The following is a 12,582-nucleotide window of genomic DNA, read 5'->3' as shown; positions in this document are numbered from 1 at the left end:
TGCCAGGGACACCCGCGTCCCAAGGTTTTCTCCTCATGTCGGCCCGGGACAAGGGGACATGGTCCCACATCGTAGCTTGTCCTCACCAAGCTCAGACCCAGGGTGTCGTAGGCAAGTCCTGAACGGAGACCTTCTCCGCTGGCCCCAGGAGAAGCGCCATGGAAGATGTCAAAGGTGAAAACTTGTTGTCTTTTCATGACTGTGGAAGATGAGACACAAACTAATTTTCCATACAGCAATTATTGTACTTTATCTAATAATGAAGTGTGTGTGTGTGTGTGTGTGTGTGTGTGTGTGTGTGTGTGTGTGTGTGTGTGTGTGTGTGTGTGTGTGTGTGTGTGTGCGTGTGCGTGTGTGTGTGGTGTGTCCTATCGTAGGTTGCCTGTACCACAATGGCCAACATCACACATGGAGAATAATCAGAATTGGAGTCCAAGTGAGGTTTACGTTAGCCCTTTTCTGGATGACATTGTCAGGCCTTCAAGCCAATCCCAACATTCAGGCTCCTACACAGTGCTGCCCCCTATAGTCAAGCCACTGTCAGGAGGAGAGCCTGAGCTGAACTCTGGACACTGTGGGCAGAGTGAACAAGCCCAGAGGAAGAACCCTATTCCCAGAAGCTGCTCTGATGGCTACCTGGCACAGATGGAGAAACAGAGGCAGCTGGCAGAGAGAGCCACTTACAAGGTAGGGGTGCGTGCGTGCGTGCGTGCGTGCGCGCGTGTGTGTGTGTGTGTGTCAGTCATGACCTATTGTCCAAAACAGAAAGCCCCCTTTAATCTGTGATTACATGCTGAAATGTAACATTAACACAGAATTAGAAACGGCAGTAGTGTTTTATAATTGGCTACAGAGTATTGTTTCTGTATTTCTAGGTTTTTAATAAGACTGAACAAACTGACCACACACTGACTGTTACACAAATTAATGTCCTTTTTAAAGTCACCAATAATCTCCTTAGCGGCTCCTATGCAAGAACGGTTTAATCTAAAAAGGGTTGGGGGGGGGGGTCTGGTGGCTAAGGCACAAAACATCAGGTTAATTGTCTTCACCCAGTGAGATGCACTTAATTGCTATGAGATGATGACGATGTGATCCATGAAAGCCATTTGAAGCTGTGTTAGAGGATGAGGTGATTAGGAGGGAGACAATAGGCTGTCTGTGAGGTGCATGCCTGCTAAAGATGCTCATTTACATTTAATGATTTGTCTGTTCTTGTTGTTGTTTTTTTTGTTCCATTAGCCTGAGCTCTGCATGCAGGTGAGCCCTATTGAAGTGTGATGCCTGAGTTATACTTGGTTGCACATTGTGTCGAACACAAAAAATTGCCGATCTACAAGCTCACAACACATTGCATCACGACGTGTGACCAAGTACAAATCAGGCATGACAGACACAGAGAAGTGAAAGGAAGCAAGACAGTGATACATTTACAAACACAGGGAATAGCCGGGTCACTGAAGTGCATGTAAACATACTGATAGAGGGAGAGAAAGTTCTTATAAGATGCTCACAGACACAGACACTCGGTATATAGTCAAAATCTTATGTTGTGAAAACAAAATACGATCTTTGCTCACCTAGTGTCATCGATGATGTTTTTAATTTCGCACCAATCAGATAGTTCAAGAGACTTGCTGTGGATTGTAGCAAATACTATATGGTCATATGAGGGGGATGTGGCGGCAGTAATGCACCACTGTATGTTGGATGGCGGTGTAGGAGCAGGATTAGCCTTAACAAGCTTACCATTTTGTGTGGACGGTTGTGTATGTGCACGTGTATACCAGCATTTGTGCACGTTTTAACAGTGAACGGGGGCGCTTTAGTCAAACTGTATTCACCACACCATGCCCTCTCTGGTCTCCTGGCGTCATGTTAGCATGGTGAACGTCTGACAAGATTACAAGCTCAATTTGTAAAGCAGCAGAGCCATGGCTCCAACGCATGAATGCATACAAGTATGACTTAGGGCTTGGGAAAGGAGGGAGAGTGCTTGAAAAGAAGCTTCCCCGTTGTGTCCATGACCAATGGCTAAATCTCAAGAGATCTACCCCCTTCCCTCCTCTCTCTCTCTCTCTCTGGCCTGATCCCACCTTCCCCAAGAGCAGCTAGTCCAATCTGGAATGATTAATGCCCTTTTGTGTGGGGCCGTGGGGGCAGCTTGTGGATTGCTGCTGCATGATGCACGCGTGCACATGCGTGTGCACGCATACTTGTATGGCCTCATCAAAAGGTCTTTATTTCATTGACCGTATTCTCATTCTGGCGATTTAGCTTTTTTTTGTTTTTACGTGTTTTTATTTTATTTCATGTTTTTGTTTTGTTTTGTCATTGAGCAGTGTCTCTGTGCTGACCCACATTGTTTCGACAAGATGCAAACATGAATACACTATTGACTCAGAGTAGTTTACTTTTACAGTACAGAGTGCAGAGTTGCAAACTCTTATTTTGACCTTTTATAATGAATTATAGAAATGGGATTCATAGAAAGTGTTACCCATTTGATCTGTTTTGTCGTTTCCTGTGTGTGTGTGTGTGTGTGTGTGTGTGTGTGTGTGTGTGTGTGTGTGTGTGTGTGTGTGTGTGTGTGTGTGTGTGTGTGTGTGTGTGTGTGTGTGTGTGTGTGTGTGTGTGTGTGTGTGTGTGTGTGTGTGTGTGTGTGTGTGTGTGTGTGTGTGTGTGTGTGTGTGTGTGTGTGTGTACTGAATATAAGTTGGCCAATAAGCAGATTCTAATCATGGTTGTCTGCTCTCTACTTTTCCCAGCCTTACACCCTAAAAGATTATAAATACCTAAAACAAGATATCAATCTACGTGGGCTTGGACCGGATCCAGCAGCCATTGAAAAGACAGTGAGTAGCCTACTTCTACTTTTCCCTCAGAGAAGAGTTCATACTTGAGTGTTTAGGATAATCTCCCTCTTAAAAAACATCTTTTCCCTCACTAAATGGTGAATAAGCTCAAAACAGTCAGCTCGATGCATTGACTGGAACTAGAAGAACTGAAAGAACAAGTACGCCTTGTTCTTTCATTGCTTCAGAGAGATACAGTGCCCATCTATCCCCTGTAGCTGTTCACCCAGCTATTTCAAGTTATACTGTTTTGTGTTTTCACTAGATGAGGCTTTTCTAAGCAGCCTGTGTAAGTGTAGTGTACAGAATAGAAATGGCAAGATTTCATTATATAAATACATGTTTTTTAGCCACTTTCATATTTGCAAAAGTTAAAGTGAGTAATAACTCATTATTATGAGTTATTATAGTTCATAGTCTTTATTATTTATGTAGAAACCAATGTGAGTGCCAGTTGTTTTGACAACCATGTCTGTCTCCATCAAATCATGATGTCCACTGCTAGTGTCATGTCCAAAGGCTTTCTTTGTTTTTTTGCCACTCCCTCATTTATAGCCTTCTTCATCTCTCTCCAAAGATACAAATTTGATTCACAAAGCAAATGACGAATAACCCATAAGAAGTTAAGTGCTCTTTGTACTTTGATGTATGTTTTGTTAATCCTCAGTTGCAAAACGTGGACATGTTTGGCCAATTTGCACTAGATTGAGCCATGTGAGCCTCTGCAGCCGAGTCTATTAGTGAATGATGGTGTGTAAATGTTGATAGGCCTGCTGAATGGTTTGTTGTATATGTTTTGTTGGCCTGGGTGGAGAGGCTCTGGTGAGGGTATATACAAATAGAAGGGCCTTAAGAGAGAAATGGCTCAGTTAATTAAACCCCTCTTTTGTAATCTGTCCCTCTTTCTCTCTCTCTCTCCCTCTCCCTCTCTCTCTCTCTCTCTCTCTCTCTCTCTCTCTCTCTCTCTCCTTGTCTGTCTCTCTCTCTCACCACCATCATGCTGAGAAAACGAGACTGCAGAAGCTGTATTCAAATGTGATCCGGGAACAGAACAAAAAGATAAGTAGGATTCCCTTTCTGCCGGCCAAGGAGCTGGAAGGCAGTGACAACAATCTTCCCAGGAGGAAGGTGTGTGTCTCTGTGTGGCAAGAGGGTAAAACTGGGATATAATGAAATCTATGAGATTAGGATTAAGTTGGAGAGAACCTCACTCTTTCTTCATTAATGTGAATTTCTCTCAATCACTCATTCTACTCTATCGCTCTCTCCTCATTTACATCTCTGTCTTTTCCAGGCCTTGGAATATGCAAGAAATATATCCAAGCCCCCAAAACTGCCCCAAACCAACCCACAACCCAAACGGCAACCTCCATCCAAAGGCTCCACTCAGAATGCTCCCTACACAGGGGGCTTGGATCTGACCCAGATGACCACACTTCAACTCCTGAGAAAACGGCACGAGGAAGAAAAACTGGCCGTTGCGCGTTTCAGCAAGGTGCACTAAATTGCACTTATTATGATTTTGGTGAAACAAGCTATTCAAACTCATGCATTTTATAACGATTCCAATATTCTGTTCCTCTGGAATGAGCCAGAGAAAAGCTATTTACAGATACATCTTAGAGCTTAAAAGAAAGTGATAGACAAGAAGACTACCACTACATGTGAAACTTTCTACTGTCCATTGTATTCCATTGTGTCAATATTCAGTCCACTCAGCACCAAAATAGAGAGAAAAAACAAACAAAAAGACGTTGTTATGAATACTATTTATCACAGGTTTAATTAATGTATTGAATGCTTTATTAGCAAAAAGCAAACAGTACAGCAAGTACAATTACGCAAGCAATGCTAAATTGACACAAAATTTGTGTTAGTGAATTATTTTTATATTATATCTTTATATCTTCTTTATATGATCATCACACTGTGCACCTCACGAATTAAGACCACATGTCATGTCAGCCAAAATGTGTCAGGGCAATAAAATAAAGAAAACAAAACAAAGAATGATCTCCCCACCACCCAAAAAACGTATAACCTTTTTAGTCATGTGACAATGTTTTTGATATTGCATAATATTAGATATTCCATGTTTGTCTATAATTCTCTTCTTCTGTTTCGGCACTGTATTGCCGAAATGATTTCGGCTCGTCAGAAAATTTCAGTAGCACCGAAGAGACGACTTTAGGACGGTACCCGCCCCCCCGAACCTCAAATGACGTCACATTGTAGGCTCCTTACACAGCCCTGGCTAGGCAACCCAGCCCGGCAGAGATGCACTCCGCCCTTTTCTAGTTGAGAGATTAACGTCTCTTTTCGCAAAGTGACCTGGCCAAGAGATCAACATGAACACTGTTACAACGATATACTGTACATAACATAAGCAATACAAACAAACATAGGCCTACAGCTTGTTATCACACACACTACAACACAATATCCAGTTAAAATGCAACAGTTGCAACAGGTTTGCTATTTCTGTGGAAAACTTTAAAGCAATCATATTGACCAGGAGTACTAATATCTAAATCTTTTAAAATGTACTTAAACTACATACTACTGTACTGTATGTGAAGACTCAACTCTAAAGGTCTGCACACACCGGGCGCGAATCGGATGCGAATTCGGATTTTTAGCTGCGTTTCTCCATCGGTTTTCCGAAAAACGCGGCCGGTGTGCAACCACCTTTACTTCCTGGTTTTTAGCCATCACCTTCTATTGTCGTGACATTGTCCTACTTGTTCTCTAGTATTATGACAAAATAGCTATACTGATTTAAGGAAATAGGGATCAGGTTGATGTAATAGTGGCCGCATAGACCTTATCAGATCAAATCAAACTTTATTATTTATAGAGCACATTTACAAAGACCAGTGGTCAACCAAAGTGCTGAGGTCAGGTAGAAAAAACAAGCATACAGGAGAAAAAAGAAAAACGAAATAACATAACAGAACATATTAAGTTTAACATTAAAAAAAATACATCATTACACAATTTAAGCCAGGAAATAAGTCAAGCTAGGCCAAGTGAGCAAACTTATTATGTAGGGGCCAACTGCTCCAGAGGCTGGGGCCGACCACTGCAGTGCAAATGCTCGGTCACCTCTGGAGCTGTAACTATGGGCATTGGTCATGCCGAGACCAGAGAGTTACGTCACTAGCATAGACTCCCATTGTAAGAAATAGAATGGGAAGTGGAAGTTCTCTTTCTATCTCAATGAGGAACTACAGCCAATAGCACCCCAATTTGCATCGAGATCAAACCGTGACGCAACTCTCTCTATATGGGTCATAGCCTAGCCATGCGTGCCTGCAAAATGCATTGTAGAAACACAGAGGACTAAAACACATAGGGCTGTATTTTGCGTGTCTTAAGTACCAGGTCTTATTCCCTAACTTGAGTAAACTAAAGACCTGGAGGCGTGATCAATGCTCTTTGGCCACTCAGAATAGCCAAATGGCATTGATCACGCCTCCAGGTCTTTAGTTTACTCAAGTTATGGAATAAGACCTGGTACTTAAGACACGCAAAATACAGCCCATAATGTCTATTGTCTATAATATAGACATAAATTATGTGTTTTAGTGTGGTACTTTCTACAGCCTTGATTGTGTGTAAAACTGCAGTGCCTTCCAAAGCATAAATTGGGTACCTTTGGATGAACATAAATTTCCAGGAAAATAAAAGTTCATCAAGAATTTAGCTTTTATTTACTGAGGTATTCTCTTACACAGCAGAAAATTAAAGAAACCTTTTTTATGGCAATGGTCACAAGACATGTTATTGGTCAGTCACACTAATTTCAAGAAGAACATATCCTTTTTAGCTTTACATACCCAACTAATGTATTACTAATCAATGCATGCTGGTTATAGTTTGCCCTTGTATATGTGCTACTGATGAAGACGGAGACTAGTATCACTGATGACATATACTCTCAATCAAACAAATGTGTGTTAATAGTCTACCCAAATATGTGCTATTGTAATTCATATGCAAACATCCCCTGAAAGTTAACAGTGCAAACTTGTATTTATCTGCAGTACTGTAGTTCTGTAATAGATTATTGTCCCCACCATTTCGAAGGCATGGGGAGAGAGTATGTTTTGCACTCCGCCCATGTGTGTGTGAGTCCGTCCGTGTGTGCGTGTGTCCATCCATCCGCCTGTTACCAGCTAATCTCCGGCACCGTTAACCCGGTCGATGCCAAATTTTGGACTCCCAGGAGGCCAACTTTTGAATTCTGCAAATTGTTACACACTATCATAGTCATGTGTTCAAGACGGATCTGTCCGATATTTCATATTCCATCCTAATTGGCTAACATTGGCTTTCAAAGTTTGCAGGACTGGCCAGTTTTGAACAAAAAGCCTCAAATCATGAACGCAGCGTGCAATTTACGTTAAATCTTTCACAGACTTTCCTACTAGGTTGAGGAATATACCCTTTTCACATTGGCCTGTTATAGCGCCACCAACAGGTGGATTTTTGCAAAACACATTTTTGGAACAAAATGCCTCAGACATAAGAAGAAATGGCACCCTTTTCACATTGACCTATTATAGCGCCACCAGGAGGCCACAACCTGATCTGCCCTGGTGGAGACCTGTGCCCCGAGGGGCACTTTATCTAGTTTGCAATAATTAGCTAATTGTGTTTTTAGTAACATAACAACTTTCTGCACCTGGTTATGCAATTAATCCACACTGTGTGGATTGAAACTCACCTGATTGAGTCCTGGGACTGGATGCACTTTACTTTAGCCATGTTCTAAAGTGGTTGCCCCCCCCCCCCCCCCCCACTAATACAACCCTCAGATCATTATCAAAGCACTATTTACCTCTGTATAATATTGTAATTAGATTATAGTCTCTATTTAACCCATCATGGGCTCTTTGAAGCCATGTGTTTTGGTGATAAGTCCTCAGATGCGTAGGGAGAAATAAATGATGGAGTCTTATTTGATTTAATGAGAAACGCTGTCTATCTCTTTGCATCTTTTTTTTTGTTGCTGTAGCCTACCTCCTGGTTTTTTTTGCCATTGAAATCTAGTTAATTGAAGGAGTCTTTCACTGCTGTACATAAAGGGGCCTAAATTAGCATCCCTTTCTGCCCATTGGAAAGCTAAGGCAGATGCATACACTTTGATGTGAGAAGCAGGCTTTCAGCGCAGGCGGCAGACTGCCTGAAAATGAGCTGATGGCCCTGCTATTAGGCTCAAATGCAGATGCGTCCATGTGTTGCAAAATGCTTAATCTTTTAATTGATCACCTTCTGCATGGCCTATTCCCTGTAGAGAATACCCCCCCCCCCCCCCCCCCCCCCACCCACACACACACACACACACACACACACACACACACACACACACACACACACACACACTGTGCTACTCTAATCCGAATTATGTCTTGAAATTACATGACTTGCTGCTATTCAAAATGAGCAGAAGAACACACCTTATGCTCTTTGGAGAAGGAAAGGGTTTGCAGAAAAAAAGTTTGTCCAAAAATGCACACAGATATAGGGTCGTGTGTGTGTGTGTGTGTGTGTGTGTGAGAGAGAGATGCAACTTGGCCTGTTGTAGCGCCACCATGAGGCTGATTTGAAAACTGTCAAGTGGCATTTCTTCCTCAGCCTATAGTGGGAATAGGCATGCACGGCTTGGGAAGCCGTGGATATGCACGGCTTGGGATATCCGTGGATATGCACGTCTCAGTGTGTGTGTGTGTGTGTGTGTGTGAGACGTGTGTGTGTGTGTGTGTGTGTGTGTGTGTGTGTGTGTGTGTGTGTGCGCGTGGGTGTGTCCGTGTGTGCTCACTGTGTGTGTCATTTTGAGAGCGAAGGTTAATTATTTCCTCATACTTTGTGTGGGTCATCATAACTTACTGCAGCCAGTACTATGCCATAAATAATGGGAAACCAAGGAGTATGATTGTTATAAATCCTCAATCCATGGAATTTACATGAAACTGCGATTACGACTACGTTAAAAGAATATAGCTAATAAATTGTCAATATTTTAAACTTGATAATAGAAACTAAAATAAATAGTTCTGAATTTGATTGTGTTTGAATGTGATTAACACTCCAAATACCAACACATTCTCAGAACTGAAACCCTCATTTATCTTGTTTAGAATGTTGCTTTCAAACATATAAAATATAACTTTGGACACTATAGGATATTTCACCTTAAAAAAAAGTCATCATTTTATCGTCTACACAAGATTATGTGAACACCCCAGACAGTTTTTAAGTTGCTCGATTCAGTATTTATATCCATTTTAGCTGCCCCACCCCTTTAAAGCCTATTGTAACTTCAAACTCCATTTTAACCATCCATATATAGATTAACTGAAAGCACCCATACTTTTTTCTGGTGACTGATATTGTTCTTATATAATACATGAGGGGGCTGTGTTTTTTTATTACTTTTTTCATTTATTTTTAATAATTGTTTTGAAAAAGAACCTCCTCTGAGGAGGACGGAGAAGACTAAAAAAACAAAAAGATGTATTAAAAATAAATGAAAAAAACACGGCCCCTCATGTATTAGAAGGACAATAGAAGTCACCAGAAAAAAGGAGTATTTTGATTAATCTATCATGGCCTGAGTAGATGATAAAATCACCAAAAGTTTTTTGGAAAGTGAAATATCTCTTTAATTCTTTCCATTTAATTGTCAACTTAATTAGTCAATTAAATGTTGCCCCTGTTCACTGATACTTTCTCAAACTTCCTTATAACCTTTTTTCTCCTCACAATGTTCTTCTACCAAATCTAATAATGTACCAGAGTGCTCCAAAGCCATTAGAATTTTTAGCATTGCTTTTAGTTCTAACATTAGGAATTGCAGTAAAATGCCAATATACCAGTCATCTTTGCAGTATTTCCTGTGTGTATTTCCAATTTATTTGTGGTTTTTCCACAATTAAGTTGATAGATGGCACAGGATGCAGTCAACTGCTTCTTCACATTCATCTAACCTGAAATTAGACACATGCATGCTGAATTTCCAATGACGGCACTGGTTTGTTATAATGTCAAAATATTGTGCTTTGAGACAATACAACATTAATACTATGACTATATGTGACTTAATGAAATGGGAAAAGACACATTTGATCTTTTAAATCAAATCAGAAGAGATCATTACTGCAAATCTTGTTTTATAATAATTATTTACGTATTATTATTATTATTATACAATCTAGCAAAAACGTATACCTTCAGCATTGGGTTAAAGGTTTATTTTCTGCTGAACAAAATAAGATGCAGATTATAATTCCCCATATTTAGTCACTGACACTATGAACAACTTCTCCACTTTTCAACCTATGTTCATATTTGGTCCTCGCTAATGTTCATGATGAAATAGCACACATTGTTCTTCTCATTCAGCGTCTCAGAGGAGGGAAGTGGGCATCGTCGTTAGGCAGATTGTTTTTAAACAACATTAAAAAATATATTATCGTGAGAATGATGGATTCCCCATCGATGACTACGAAATTATTTCCCGATATAAAAATTGTATTCATTTTTATTTATTCTTCATCAAATGTCTCCGTAATCTCTGGTCGTTATTAAAAGTTACCCCTCATCATTTTATATTTGAACAATATCCAAATATAGCCTATAGCCTATACCTTAGCCTATAAATGCCTTACGTTTTTTAGATATTACAGTATTTATGATATTACAGAATTAATCGAATGTCTAGTGATTTACAGATTCTTCTTTGGTTTATTATGAACTAGTATAAACCACTTAAACCCTGACTTGGCTCCGCGCAACAGGACGCCATGCTGCAGAGTGCAGAGACTGTGCGTAACGCAGGTGGCCATATGGGCACCAAATGATAATCAGACATAATAATGTCACATGATTCAATATTATTATTGATATTATGATATAGCCTATATGGTTTTATGTGATCATTTCTTTTAGGCGCTCATTGGTCAATTCATTCACCTCCGATGAAATCGAGAATAGAAAACAAGATATATATATATTTTTAATAATATATAGGTATGGTACAATTGAACAATTGGTTAAATTGAGTATAGTAGACAAACATGTACATGGAATTCGTGTGTGGTTAATTGTACAAAATGGATTCACTAAAGCTAACACACATCAGAATTAGCCTACTGTCCCCTAAAGAAAATATGAATTGTAAATAAATAACCTATACACTGAATATATAAATGCAAGGTTTTGACTGAAAAAGTGCAAAAAGAATGGGGTATAATAATGATACATTTACCTTACAAACCAAATAGCTTTACAGTATATAAATTACTCGTTTTAACAGTATTTATTACATGTTGTCAAAATAAACATTTGTTTTGCAACATTCAGTGATTATAATGGTGATAATGTTGGATATATTATTATTCGTTAGCCAAGCACAACAAATTTACAACTATAAGTCAGAGAAAGGCAAAAACCTTAAAAAATGATTGAATAAATATTGACATGATTATACTTTTTTATGTAATATTTTTGTGTGTCAATATTTCGTCTCTGGGTAGATTCAAAAGGCCAACATTTAGACAGGGTAATTCAGTTTATAAAACAGCTTTTTTATTTTATTTTTTATTTACCTACTATAGTAAATGTTCTGGAGAGCAAATGTCATCTTCAATGTCGACATCGTCCTCGTTTTCCATGTATAAGTCAGGGTCCAGTCCGCTTTTCTGATCACTGTTTTTGTCATTAATTTCACTCTCACTCTCGCAGTTGTCTGACCTGTCCAGTTCACTTGGATTTTTCCGCACGTCCTGCGCTTTTCTCAGCTGTTTTTTATGCTTCATCCGTCTGTTTTGAAACCACGTTTTCACCTGCGCATTTAAAAGAAAATAGAATCATTTAATCCACTTGTCTATTTTGGAAAAAGTATTGAATGCACTTGATTTGCGCTTAGCATCGGATTGATCGCATTTAGTCGGTTTTTGTTACCTGTGTTTCAGAAAGACTTAAGGCCGTTGCCAGCTCCACTCTCTCTGGTGTAGAAAGGTATCGCTGGATTTCAAATCTCTTCTCCAGACCAGATAACTGGGAGTCAGAGAAGACCGTCCGTGCCTTCCTGCGCCTGCAGTGCTTGCCCGGTAACTCTGGGTGATGCTGAAATAATGCCGGCATTTGCATGCCTGTCACATAGAATATATCAGTTTACAATATCTTTCCCCCCTTCTTTTTAACTTGTCTCTATTGTATAGCCTAATTCACGTATAGGCCATAGGTTTACATATTTTGCTTATAAGCTATACATTACATATTTCAGAGACATTCAGTTGCGCATAGGCCTACAGTCAAATAATTCGGTCAATGTTCTTTCGCACATTTTGGAGATTATAGACTCTATAGGCCTAGTCACTGATAATTGTTTTGTGTTATACGCTAACGGACAACTTTTTATACAAAATGGTAATGATGTCAACATGCTGCAGTGCACAGCCTACTTACCAGATGAGAAGAAATACTGATGATGGTGGTCCGGTTTGTGCAGAGGATGGTGTGGATGAGGTGCCAGTATCGGAGCTGGCATCAGTGGATATCCATATTCCAGGATGGGCATTCTGGACGCGAGGGACGTGGTGAACGGCGTGTGGAAAACTTCTCGCAAAGGCTTGGGTTTGTGCAACAAGATATCCTCAATGAAGAACGACGTCGACCTCTGCGTTTGCACCTGTGGCGCCGGAGACGTGTAAAGACTCAT

General features: G+C 40.0%; 1 protein-coding gene across 1 annotated transcript; it reads right to left on the bottom strand.

Moving 5' to 3' along the window:
* Window positions 1-11,470: 11,470 nt before the first annotated feature.
* bsx (brain-specific homeobox) lies at window positions 11,471-12,582 on the bottom strand (the record flags this gene model as incomplete). Its single annotated transcript, XM_080779678.1, has 3 exons — window positions 11,471-11,704; window positions 11,823-12,013; window positions 12,330-12,582. 3 exons carry the CDS (start codon window positions 12,580-12,582, stop codon window positions 11,471-11,473), a joined length of 678 nt encoding a protein of 225 aa, XP_080635804.1.

The sequence above is a fragment of the Protomyctophum bolini genome, assembly GCF_963924005.1.
Source record: "Protomyctophum bolini genome assembly, chromosome: 13".
Taxonomy (NCBI): domain Eukaryota; kingdom Metazoa; phylum Chordata; class Actinopteri; order Myctophiformes; family Myctophidae; genus Protomyctophum; species Protomyctophum bolini.
The sequence above is the reverse complement of the archived record's forward strand: the minus strand, read 5'-3'. Positions and strand labels throughout refer to the sequence as shown.